Here is a 14529-nt window from a genome sequence, read left to right on the forward strand (position 1 = left end):
ACTCTATGATATATTGATTTGATTGAAAATTCCTTTTTTGATGTTAACGTTGTGGTTATGATGGTTTGAGTGGTAAAATGGATATCTGTTGGTGTAGGTTGGTTTTCTGTAAACTTTGGTTGCACATCATGTATCCCCTTTTGTGATTAATCCACCTAGAAAAGGAAGTCGTACCTACTTTTAACATTCTATAATATCTTCCAGGTGGTCCACAAATGGATTCCTAGCCACAAGGAAGCAGCGAAAAGGTCTCACATCGACAAAACAATCCTGCTGGTCAATATCGACGATAAATATGTACCAATAGCTAAAAGCGGAGTTCAAGATCTCGGGGCCGAAGTATAGCACATGCTGCTCAGGCATCTGCTGCTGTAGCATGTGCTGTTGTGAAGATGATGTTATTCCATATTTAAAGGAATCCGAGGAGGCAGTTTCTGGAGAAATAAAATACTGGTTTTGTTTCAAGCGTGTTAACTACATTGCCTTAATGTAATTTTTTAGTTTTGGAGCACACATTGAATTTTTAAATTCTCGAATTTTAATGAACTATTGAAAGTTTGATCTGTGAAATACTATAATTTATTTTAAAAAAGTTTGTAGGTTAGAAACTTAAAAAATATTTTAAGAAATCCTCATAAACAATGTAAAGAGTGAGATCATTCTATGTAGCCTGCTTTTTCTCCAGAAACTGACTGCCTTGTCCATTTTTTATGTTTTTTTATTGTAGTTATTTTTTATTTATTACGAGAGAGACTGTTAATACTAATTTTTTAAGATTTATTTATATATTATCAAGAACAAAGACTATTTGAATGTTCTATTAGGTATCTAACGTTTCTGTTGATCAATAAGGAAAATAGCGAATGCGAAAGACATAGGGTATCATTTAAACGTCAAAGCTAAGTGAATGGGTGTATTTTAACAATTTCTCCAAAATGTTTTTGTGTGTCTCAATGCTTTTTGTCACTGTTAAAAAGTCATGTCCATTTTTATATAAACAAGGAATATATAAGATATGATCTATGTCGTTGATTCAAAAATATGCCTAAATATTTTAAGCACGGTACTTAGGGTAAATAAGCAGTTTGCCCGTGGATTAAAAATAACTATTCATTATTCAGATAACGTTTGTGTGCTTTTCAGGTTTGTCTTCCGTGTTTTTTGTTTATCAACGTAGTTATCTTAGCATTATCAAGGACTAAAAAGGTGTGATGTTCATAACTAGCTTGTTACTACATTCGGAGTAGCTTGAGGGTAGAAATACCTTCTTAACGTTTTCTCCAAAGACAAATTTAACACATTTTTAAAAAATACGTTTTTATTTTCGTTTCACCTATATTCTAATGTATACAAACTATTGAGTTAAACCAACTAACTGACTCAAAAAATCTGTATACCTCGTCATTGAATGCAAATGTTTAATTTATACCTTCTAACTGGATCAGGTTCTCGGTCGTATTGTTTTACGGAGGTTTGATTATGTAAGTGTGTGTAGTAAGTGGGTTAATTTGGTTAATAATGGGTTAATAAAACAATTTACACAAACAATTATTTTTACAAGTAAATTAAGTAAAATTCCTTGTTCCCGGTAAGGGAGGGACGTGTGCATACTTCACAAAAAATCTGAACATGGTACAGTTCATGCCTTCTGTAAGTCCACTCCAACTACATGTCAGAGGTATAGAAAGTCTTCATTCTCTGTTTTAGGGAATATCGTTAGAGTTCTGTGAGCGTCAGTAAGATTATTTTGGGAAAAACTAATCAAGATGCCGAGAAAACGCAACTCAATCAAAAATTAAGTCTCTTGTAGACTAATATTGTAAGTAAGAGTATTGTTCATGTGGAAGATAAGATAATATAACTTCCAGGAAACTAAAACATCATCTCTAGGTCAAATAAAGGTTAGCAGCATAAATTAAAAGGCAAAGAAATATTCCTCGTAATGTTGATAGGATTATATCTTTCGTTTTAACCATTTTTTTGAACGAAACCGCCAATACCTTTTCGCATTGGCCATTTTTCTTATTTAATGTACATATTAATAAACAGAAACGCCACAATTGTTGCATATGTGAAAAGGTATATAAAACAAGTTGGATATTATGTAATTTATCGATAAATAATAAAAAAGTTTGTAAGTTATGAAAATTTTACATGGTTGCCTTAAAACGATAATAGACTGATTTTTTTAGGAGTTACGAGCCAACTTATTTGTAACCATGACAGTTTAAAAAATTAGAAGAACGTGAAAATGACGGATGTAGACTTAAAACGTTTATTCTTTTACTACAGGGTTTTCCAATACTCGGTTTGCTAATGTTTATGTGAGATTTGTTACACGTCGTCGATCAGCCGGTCAATTTCATGCTGTGTTCATACTACGTTGCCTAATCGCCTGTGTAGTAAAGGATTGTAGAGAATATTGAAAATAACCGAATTGTAAAAAAAATAGTTGTATTGTTAAATCTAGATACATATCCTACTGTTGATTAAAAATAAATTATACAATGATAATATAATGTATTTGACTTCTTGCAACACTGTACTAGCGTATATTTTTGCTGAATATATCAGAATTGGGCTGTTTGCAGAGTATACCCAATGAAAATTAATTTTTTACTCCTTTTCATGTCAATTGGTAGTTACACAGTACGTTAATTTTTCAATTAGGTATAGAGTATTATATTTAAGTGATAAATTTGGCAACATTGACGAGAGTGACTAAGATCTGACTTCAGAAGAGAACATCAATCAGTAGTGACTATATTGATCTGTTGTGTATATCTGTTGAAATTATAACAAATAATTTTCTTATGAGTCTAACGTACTAAGATCTCAAAGGAGGTTACTTGCAATTTATTTAATTTTAGAACTAATTGATTCATTTATGGAAAAAATTTATTTACTGAAAACTTATTTTTCCAACTGTTGTTTATTGTAACACAATGTTTACTTAATTAAACCTCATTCATATTTCTCTCTTTTGTTGTACTTTTTCTTATTGTGTCATATGCTTGGTAGCGTGTAGGCCCTTCGGTTATTGTCTTAATCAAATATTCTAAGGTTTCGTTCCGCAGCCAGCCGGAAAATGGACCCAGTATCTTCGACATCGCAACAATTTCGAAAGTTTCTAAGCCAGGAATGTAGTTTTCTTCTCGGACCTCTTCTTCTCTCAATCTTGCCCGTAAATATAAGGTTTAAGAAGAAATACCTTGATCCAGGAATACCATGCGGACCCTGTTGACTGCCGTTCTAAATAGTTCTCCACTACTGCATTCAAACGATTCCTTCAAGTTTTTAAGCCACTATATTCTTCGTTTTCCTACATTTTGCTTTCAGTAACTTGTGTGATATTTTATCTCTCCCTCGTCTTTCCTTGGGTACATCGCCTCGTTCCACGATTTTAGAAATTCTAATAACTCTAGGGAATCAGCACTCCTTTACCCCACTAAAACGAAGTCTTCATCATAACCATCCATAATTACACAACACACAAATATAATTTGCCTGCCAGAACCAAAACTAAGTCGAAAAACGTTCAAAGCTCATGTTATTTTTCTGTTTTATGTGAACCACAAAGCTTCGTGCGCCATCTCTATTATACACCAAATACTAACCCAAAACTAATAACGAAATACTGTAGTGATGTATTTCTTCTTAATGACATAGGTTCAGCTATTTGATAACAGATACATTGCCAAAACAATAAAAATGTATTACATTGATCCCGAAGTGTACTTATCAACTTATGACTGAATCCTGATAGCACCCATAAGATATTAACAGGAGTTTTGTTTGAACTTACCTAAATAAGTGCCATATGATGGAAATATTCTCTTTTGCTTGATCGTGACCACTTTCGTATTTATTTTGCTTGGTATTTATCAACTTTAGCACGAGTTTTGATGAAAATATTGATCGATATTTGCTTTTAGATGCCGAATCCATACCTAACTCAAAAATTTCAAATTTGGACTTTTGCGTGAATGCTCTTCAAGTATTAAGTAACAACAGGAATCAAACTCTAATTTAACAACACTCTATATTGAATTTATTTGGTACAAAATCTAGATATTTAAAAATAAATATTTAATTTATATATCTTAACTAATTTAAATTTTTTGTCGTTGATAGTTCTGGGTATTCTTGGTTAAGAAATTTTCACAATAGGCGATAGGAACCAGTCTTTCCGGCATCTTTGCACAACCCTGCATATCTAATCTAATACGGCATGCGTATATACATATATCTTTAACCTTTTTCCTTCTTGCGATAAAAGAACAGAGTTTTGGAACATCCTGTATTCAATACCAATTGTAGTCCTATTTACGTTAAAAATTTTATGTAATTTTGGAAATGAGCTGCAGATATCCATCTTTATCGTTTGAAGTCACATTAGATTGGAAATACTAGAAGATATAATGATTAATATTTTCCTGTTAATAAAATAACCTTTTGCAGGCGGTAAGAATTAAAGCTTGAGTATACAAAGCTACGCTAATGCTGGTACAAGCTTTCTAGTAACAAATTGCGCTACATATCATTATCTATAACAAGATAAAAAAATACCAGGTCTTCATTACAAATGGCGTTATTCCCGAAACGACAATGTAGATTCAAAAAATTCCTCTATCTGTAGGTTAATTTCTAAATTACATAAAATACTAAGTATAATTTTCATAATCTGAATAATTTCGTACTTAACTTTTACTTGTAGGACCACAATCAGGAACTGAGCCATAGTTTTGTTATAGATTTACTAAGACATTGTAGAGGAATCGTTTCGTTTATATTTCTTGTATAGTCTATGTATATTACAGTGTATTTTTATTTTATTCATTCACGAAATACAAAGAAGATCTACTGCATATTTTGAACCAACCCTTGAGGATTTAAGAGCCATCAAAACGAAACTCCCATGAGGTGTCTTAACTATGTTATCAGTCTATAATATATATTGGTCTACAAATGATCCAGACATAAGTACATTGGACTATTATAAAATAGTCCAAAATATGTATATTTTATACGCAGTTTCTTTTTCTCTCGGTCTTGGTCCGTGATATGCAGCAACTACCAACTTGCCAGCATCTAGCACCAATTAATTGTTTAACTTAAGATGAAATCCTGCATGAATTATCAAGGCGCCATTTGATCCAAACAGAGCTGTAGCAGAACCATGTTTAAACATTGTTGAGTATATGAATGTAAAAATATCAATTTTAAGAAACAAATTGAGTTTTGACAGGGAACTGTTATAGTTCTGTTGGCGTTGTTTGAAAACTGTTGATCCATTTGTATTAGCATACTTTTTTGTTTAAAATTTTGATCAGTTAGAGAGGGTAAACATAATTTCTTGATCTATTATCATACAGTGATATATGGAGTGACCTCCCAATTCCCCAAATATAATTATATTGAAATATATTTTAACGCTAATTGAAAAAAAAAAAAAATGCGAAAAATTTAGTTTCGGCGTCGAATCTACTATAATTCTATCATTGGCAACTGAAGACTATTCATATACTTTTTGTTATGATGTTACCAGCACTTGATTCATTTGAATACACTTTTTTTTCTATTTCTTACAGCATTTACAATGTTCACAATATTTTTTCTACTACACAACCTATGTATCTATTTGGATCGTCTTAAAGCTAACTTTCCTATTTTTTTTTTATAATTTCCTAAGGTATTTTTGTGGAAATTAAACTATTTCCTTATAAAAAAATATTAAACATTATGTTTGGTGCAGCTTCTAGTAGAACAAAACCTATAGATTTGTCTCTCTCTCTTTCTCTCCAATGGTGCTATAGGCCAAGTCGGGCCCTGGCTTTCCTCTGCATTCTCCTCTAAGCATCCCTTTCCTCGGCTGCTCTCAGTTATCCACCTTCTATATCTCTAGCATCGGTTCTCATTTCGTTTATCCACCTCTTCCTTGGCCTTCTTACTGGCCAACGTCCCGCCATACTTCCACTAAACGTTCTCCTAGGTGTTCTCTTATTATCCATTCTTATAAGGTGACCTGCCCAGCGTAATCTTTATATTTTTGGATAATTTACTATAGAGGGCTATTTGTAATATTCATATAATTCGTCGTTGAACCCTTTCCACATATTCTCAGTATCTTTCTTTCAAAAGTACTAATACATTTATGATCCCATCATTATCCCTCTTTGTGCGCCATATGTGGCTATTGGTAGTATGATCATTTTGTATATTTTGAACTTTACTTCCCTATGAATGTCTTTGGGTCCCTAACGCCTGCGACATACAGAAGTATGCTCTATCAGCAAGCATTATCCTTCTCCGTATTTTCTTCTTCCCGCTGTTTTCCTTCGTTATCTGTACTCCCAGGTATGAGAGCTGTTTTACAACTTCAATATTATGTTGTCTCCTTGTTTGTATTAGGACTCTAGTTTGATCACATTTTCGGTTCCACATGTAGTTCTGTGATGTCTTTTATGGTTTGGTCCTTCGAAATCGGAGCAATCCATCTCTCCGTTTTAGCCCTTTAGATATCTGGAAAGGGTCTGATAGATTTGTCTACATATATTTATTGTTTAAAATCAGGAGTAGTTCTTTAGTATTTTTAGAATATGTTTATACCTCTTTAACTGGGTAATGAATACTCTGCTGTATGACGTCACGCCGTTATATTGTGAGGTTCTGTTAATTCTGAACGAACCTAATTATTTTTACAGTGGTTATTTTTAACACAACGGAAACATCTAGTACTATTTGTGAGTTAGGTTTCAAGATCTATAACTAATAAGATAAAATCAGGAAATTCGGTGATATACTTACGATCAAGACTACAGTAAAATATGACAGCCTGACGTCATTGTTATATTTTAAACTGACGTATCTCCATTTGTTTCCCGAACAATATGGATCTTTCTAAAAATTTGTGAACATAGATAGGTAATTTATGATGTATATATGTATATAGGAAAATATTTTATTAAAACTATCACTACTATTACTATTAGTACTGAAAACTAATCAAATATGCAGAGTGAACAAATAGACGTTTGTATACAGGGTTTTTAATTAAAATACCGAGATGTTGACTGCTCACAACGTCAAAATCATATTTAGTTTTGGTGCATTCCTTACTGGATATAGGTCCAATAATCATTCATATATTTTTTCGCCTGTTGATATAGTTTTATAGATGTTTCATATCATTTGCGTTGACTACGCGATTTTCTTACACTGGTAATGTCCTAGATTTCCAGAATTTCTCCGTCCATTTCAGTTCTTCAGATCTCAACCATACTTCTTGATAATTCTTAATAATTTGTCTCTTTAAGATGAAAATTGTTTTCATCTTAAAAATGATTGTTTTTTATGTTTGGTAAACCTGAGATTTTAGTGACATTTATATAAAAGAACCGCTATAGTTTATTTCCCAAAACACTTCAAAGTTTTTCTGTCAGCTTAAATCTGTCAATACTGAAGGTATTTGTATATATGTGGTTAGACACACATCTCGGATAATTTGAATAAGTTTGTTGCCTCCTTGTTTAGCTTCCTTACCGTCTAGGTTTCTACTTCAGATAAAATGATTAAAAATACGTACGAAAAATAGCTTCTGTGTATTATATTTACACTTATACAGTGTTTGGCCCATTGAGATTGGAAACACATGTATGAAATTTCAAGTTGTTTACCGATTTTAACCAATTTTTCCTTTATAAATATCATGCAATAAAAGGTCTACTTCAAGGCATAATTTAAAATTATTAAAATTTCCATAACAGACTACGATACTTTTTCTTAGTCTAATTTCTTTATTAAAAAATTCCCACTGGATTTAAAGTGATTTCAGATAGCGATGACAAAAATTTCATTGAAATATATTTATTAACAGGTTGACTGCCAGGCTGATTTAGTACTATTTGCCATTATGTATTTGTGAACCATATTGGTGCACAGCATGCTGATATAGTCAATCATTGTATGTACTGTACAGATCAAGCTTAATATTTTATATCAAAATTTTAATCAGTTGGCCTCCTAGACGAATTTTGGAAATATAGCCTATTATTTCTTGGTAAGGATGTTTCAAAATAATACACTATTTTAAGTGAAAAGAAAAATAGTTAATTCATCAAATAAAAACATCAAAAATACGGATTAATGGAATTTAAAGAAACAATCAGTGCAAAGGTATTTACAACAAATCGGACGTGTGCATACTTTTTTAGAAGATGTTGTGCTTCTTTTCGTCTCTCTTTCTTCGCCACTTCCTTATAGCAATTTTGGTATCTGCCTCTTTTGCTTGTCTTCTGAAAATATGACGATTTATATTTTCAGAACTTTCTGCTGTCTTTCCACCAACTCTTCTTTAAATTCTGTAATTTTCATTTTTTTTTTGTTGTCACTGAATTATACAGATACGTTGCGTTTACTACAGCTGTATTTAAAATAATCTTGAATGCAACTTTTCAATACCATTTTACAGATCTTCTTAAAGCTCGATTGTAGGATGCGATCTGGTCAGATAAATTAATAGCAGATTTGCTGATATTATATTCTATTATGGCACATGGTTTAGATTTTATGCCACTTCGAGTATGAACTTCTTTAACTTGATCTATATGTTTAGTGGTTAATAACAAAATATAACTTGATTTGCACTTCGAATGTGCCGCTGGTAAATAGTCAAACTCCGTGTGAAAAAAGACTTCATTTGAATTAACACAATAAGATATAAATACATGAATATATGGCGGTTGGCGTCCGTCCCGCTAATGTATATAATATGTTTCGCGTCGCACTTGCTGGATCACCGAAATGTAGCATACTAAGTAAAAGTTCGAATCGGTTACTTGATTTGTAGTCGCTTACTTTACTGGTCAACAACTAGTGTCAACATCTTTTTTTCTAGTAATGTGAAATTGAAGGCATTTGGTAAAGTCCCATCCATAATACCAATCCAAGAAATGTGCAGATTTCTTTGTTGTTAGTGAGAATCCATTGTTGCACTCGAGAACATATTTGAACGTTCGGAGAATTTAGCAGTTGAATAGCGTAGCGATTGGTTTCTTGAACAATCATTGAAATAACATTATCATCCAAGAATAGGTAAAAACCTACATCTTCATTGTTTTTATTGCAGATAATATTTTTAACTTTTGAGGCGTCTGGTCTGCTCCAATCAGATACAGTACCTAAAAAATAAATAAAAAAAGTTAATACTTATAATGGTTTCATAAAAATTCCCTGGCAAGAGCAGTGTATTTGCTACTCTAAGTGGATTAGCGGAGTCATCACTGCCTGTATTACTCAACTCCTCGTCATTATTCGCTGTAAAATTGGGGTCTAAATTACTATCATTAAATTCACTTTCTATAGAAGGCGTAGGAATCTCTCTGTATAATCGTAACACACGTTCTGTTTCTCGGTCATCCATGTTGCTGAACCGTCAGTCAACAAGAGCTGCTATTCCTATAAATAGTTCAACACAATCAAGAGCCGACCGCATCAACTTCGTGTCGAATCGGGGTGGACAAGGTGAAATTAAATTAGTCAGTTTGTTGTATATTGCAAAAAAATACTATAGAAGACTCAAAATAATGTATCTATAATCAAATATTTAAATAAAAAGTCGGTTTAACAAACAATGCGGTGTGGCCCCCAGGACCGATATATTAATTTTCCCAAACAAGCTTATGGATATGATAGTGTGCACCATATTGGTGCACATGGCAGTCAACCTGTTAATAACGAAGTAATGGCAATTTAAATCTCACTAAGCTACGAGTCAAAAAAGAACACCCTGTATCAACGGACTGTCATAGAAACATACTTTTAGTTTAAATCCTAGTTGTCTTTACCAATCCACCATCTAATTGGACACATTAGTCGCAGCGCTTGCGAATCTTTTTAATTACATTTTTTAGTAGTTGGGGAGTAATTTCTGCACATGCCTGTCGAATTCTTACACGAAATTCGTGTACGTTTCTTGGACGGGTTTAGTAAACTTTTTGTTTGATAACTTCCCAGAGAAAGGAGTCTAAAATTGTGGGATTTGGAAATATCTGGGTGGCCACAGTGTGAATGGTCAACCAATAGAAAGAGTAAAAACATACACCCACCTTGGTACGAACGTCAATGAAAATTGGGACCATTCCCTAGAAATAAAATGTAGAATAGAGAAAGCAAGATCTGCATTTCAAAAAATGGCTAAGCTATTCAAATGCCACGATTTATCAGTACCCATAAAAAATCAGGTTACTACGATGTTATATTTTTCCTATACTGTTGTACAGAGTTAAGTCGTGGACTCTCACAGACGCTACCTGTAAGAAAATTGAGACTTTCGAAATGTAGCTTTATCGTAGAAATCTGAAGATATCCTATACCGACCACTTTACTAACCTGGACGTCTTATTAAGAATGCAAAAAGGAAAAGAGTTGTTAACTACAATAAAAACAGCCAAAATTAAATATCTAGGTCACATTATGAGGAATAGCGAAAGACATGGGTCGCTGCAATTAATTCTTCACGGAAAAGTAAAAAAAGAACGAGGACCAGGAAGAATTTACTTCCTGAAAAATCTACGTACGTGGTACGATAGGCACTACATGAAGAAGAGGGTGTCCACTCTATCAACGGACTACCACGGCCTATCCAACGGTTTGGAAAATTTCCATTTAGCCATTGCTCCACAGTTCTGGCGTGATTAAAAGAACACCCAGCTAACTGGATACACAAATTTAATTGTTAATTAATCCCACAAGTCAGTGTTTAAAAATTTTGAAAATGTTCTTTGAGTTCATGTTTTTCTCAAAGAAAAAACTACCAATAATTTGCTCGACCAGTATACCACACTAGGCATTGATATTTTGAGAATACTGCTTGTTGAGAATACAGTTTATATTATACAAAATCCCCATATTGCCAATGGGGATTTTCTGATGTACAATTGCGACAATTTTGTGATGGTGCTACTCCATTTGGAGTGAAAGTGTCTTCATAGGTTAACAACAGATTTTTTAGAAAATTGAATTTGTAAGGATTTATTTTTTAAAATTAGTTTTGTTACTGCAACCTAATCATTAAATGTTCTATTTTGATTACCATAATGTAGCTAATATTAGGACGATCGGTATTAAATTAATATTATGCAAACTTTTCTTTCTGGCACTTCTGTCATTGTCTCCCAAAAGACGTATAATTCCAATTTTTCTCTCAAACTTAAGCTTGCAGTCGGGACACAAAATTTTATTAAAAAACTTATGAGTAATTATCATTACAGTGGCATTAATATTGGTCATAGATGTTAAATAATAATATAATTTTCATGTCAACCAAGATTTAAGCTGAAATATTAGATTTTATAGACTGTAAAGTTAATAACTTATAGGTGCGTTACTTTAATTAAATTTTTGTGCTGTTTTCAACATTTTTTTTGCGCAGTGATTTTGTATTATTAAAATTATTAAAAAAAATCATTTTCATGGCTTGCTGTTGATACAGAGTGTTCTTTGGTGACTCGTAGCTTAATTAGTTTTAAAATTGTGTCGTTACTTCGTTATTAATAAATATATTTTAATTAATTTTTGTCATAGCTATTTGAAGCCAATCTAAATCCAGTGACAGGAATTTTTTAAATAAAAAAATCGCTAATAGAAATTCATCATTTTCGACTAAGAAAAAGTATCGTAGTATGCTCAGGAAATTTGAATAAACACTTAAATGGTGCCCAGAAGTAGATATTTTATTATATTATGACATTTGAAAACAAAATTGGTTAGATGATTGACTATATTACCCTGTAGATATATCATTTACCCTTAAATATACATTTTAGTGCTCAAACGTAAATTTATTCGCTCTGTATCAAAAACTTATTTCTTGTTACAGTCCAGTACCCTGAGTTTATAGTAACTGTTGATTTCTACTATCCACGTGCAATATTTGTAATTTAGAACAGCTATTTATATTTCTTTTCATCTCTGTATAAAAAATCTGTTTTTTCGACTTGTGTAAAAGAAATTTTTTTGAGCAGTTTTGAAATAAATTTAGCTGTACAATTACATTTCGGTTAAATATGATTTATAAAAATCTTTATTAATTTGTTTCCACACATTTTTGAATAAAGATTAGTGAATTATTGTTTTTATTTTTTTTGTAGTGAGTAAAATTATCAATTTGTTGTTCAGGTTCTTATATCACGTCCCTACACTTCCTAACAGAAACAATGATAATATAAGCAAATAATAACAATAGACCATCTGGAAGAGCATTCCAAGAAATCTGGCCTATATAACGTAGAGAAGTTCCACTTGATACGCCATGGTGGAATAAAGAACTGTCTCTGTTGAGGAAAATGACGAGACATTCAACAAGGTCATAGTAACCGGGGAATGGGAAGAATAAAGAACCATACGGACGGATTACTATACAACTATAAGAAAAGCCAAGAGAGACACATGGAGGAAGCACTATGAAGAAATTGAAAGCACTCATGCTTGTGCTAAACTTCAAAGTGTGCTCTCAAATGAGAAAACACAACCAATTAACTCACTCCTAAATGATAAGGGCAAGTATACCAATACAAGAAGAGACACGGCTCTTAAGAGTGCACTTCCCTGGATCACAAATAGTTGAATCACTAATTGGTTGGAGATCAGCAGGCCACGAGGCTTTGCAACGTCAAAAATATTGTAAACTATGACAAAGTAGCATGGGCAATAAACTCATGCGAGTCGTATAAATCACCGGGAATGGAAGGTATTTATTCAGCGTTATTACAAAAGGGACCGAAACACAACTAAAAATAAAGATGTGATGCTGGAAGCCTTTTTGGATATAGATGGGTTTTCGACAACATTTCGAAAATCTATAACTAATGGACCGAGACGTAAAGGAATCGAGGATGTTTGAACTGGATAGAATCTATTCTTAGGAATAGAGTTGTAAATACCACCATCCTTGGAGAGACTGTGTTGGCTCGGGTCAACAGAAGATGCCCATAGGGGAAGTTCTGTCCTCACCGCCTTGGAATTTGTTAATGGACGGACTAATGGATATGCGGATGACTTGGTAATCATCTCGCAAGAAAAGTACAATACGGTAGTCAAGGATTGTATGAACGAGGCCGTAGAACGAGTGAGACAATGGTCTTATAGGAAAAAGAAAAGATACACTATCCCGGGCTTATACTAGACTTGAAAGTTACCTGAAACCGGCAATTAGAAAATATAACAAACAGCGCAGTGACAACTTTTATTAGTGTCAGACGCTTATATGGGAATTACGACCGGACATGGCGCACTGGTTGTACACTATGGTGATCAAACCCTCAATCACCTATGCAGCGATGATGTGGTGGACTAAGACATTTGCAAACAGCTGCAAAATCCAAACTTGGCAAGGTGCAAAGATCTCAACAGCAGCTATGGAGGTTTTACTAAACCTGCCTTCCTTGCATCTGGACAAGAAGAGGCAAGATTGGGTGCCTACAGAATAAGACATTTACTGAAACTTTACAATGAAGGGACAGGGTATGAGTATCACAAGGACTGTGACGGACATCTTTAATGTGGAATCGCATCACATGACAAAAAGATACGATTTTGAGAATTAACACAGGGTGCAGGAATGTATGGAGAAACAAGGAGTACCACAACTAACAGGATAAGCTCTGGTACCCAGACGGATCCAAGATTGGAGAAGGTATGGGGATGTGAAATATACTAAAAAAATACAAAGATTAGCGAAAGCTTTTCCTTGGAGAGGAAATATACCGATTTTCAAGCGGAAATTTATGCAATACTGCAATGTTCAAAGAAAAATAGTGAGGGAGCACTTGAAAAAGAACAGATCCATATATTGTCTGACAGTCAGGCGGTACTGGCGTATTAGGAAGTGACATCCAGACTGCTGTGGGATTGCCTCAGAGAACTAAATAAACTGGCAGACCGAAACAAGGTGGAGCTGGTTTGGGCACCAGGAGATTGAAGACAACGAAAAAGCAGATCAATTTACTAAAAGAGAATTGAAAGAATCAAAGGGACCAGCTATGACTCTGCAGTACGTAGGGGTCATAGAGGATTTAATCCGAGAAAGTCATGAGCGATATTGGGAGAGAATCTCAAAACAAGCACATGGGAAAATCTTCATTGGTGGATCTTGTACAAAAAGAACAGAGCAACTGCTCCATATGGGCAGGGATAAACTGAGATTTAGTAACATTAATTTTTACTGCGCATTCAGTAAGAGAATTCCTGAATAAAATAGTCATTTGCACACAATGGAGAACTTAACTGCAGACTCTTAAGATAAGGAACGTATTATGCGATTGCGAAGTGCTGGATCGCAGAAGACAAAAACTACATGGGCAACCAAAAGGAGACCCTGGTATATTTAGGACACATCAAGCAAAAGACCTGTACAAACTTCTACAGGGTACAAAAATTCTAGACTGGATGTAGGAAAAAACAATGGATAGAAAACACAATAAGCTTCAGTGATAACGGAGATCTTTTAAATTAGGCGAACTCAGAGAAGAA

The 14529-nt window shown here is 33.5% G+C and overlaps 1 protein-coding gene across 1 annotated transcript in view; it reads left to right on the plus strand.

Annotated features, from left to right (window-relative positions):
- The window catches only part of pcx (pecanex), a 48130-nt gene extending 36006 nt beyond the window's left edge, over positions 1-12124 (plus strand). Inside the window, exon 25 of the mRNA XM_072538292.1 lies at positions 205-12124. Within this exon, the coding sequence (XP_072394393.1) occupies positions 205-345 (141 nt within the window). The 3' untranslated portion in view covers positions 346-12124. The remainder of the gene's footprint in view (positions 1-204) is intronic.
- The last annotated feature ends 2405 nt before the right edge of the window (positions 12125-14529 follow it).

Source organism: Diabrotica undecimpunctata, chromosome 1 (genome assembly GCF_040954645.1).
Source record: "Diabrotica undecimpunctata isolate CICGRU chromosome 1, icDiaUnde3, whole genome shotgun sequence".
NCBI lineage: Eukaryota > Metazoa > Arthropoda > Insecta > Coleoptera > Chrysomelidae > Diabrotica > Diabrotica undecimpunctata.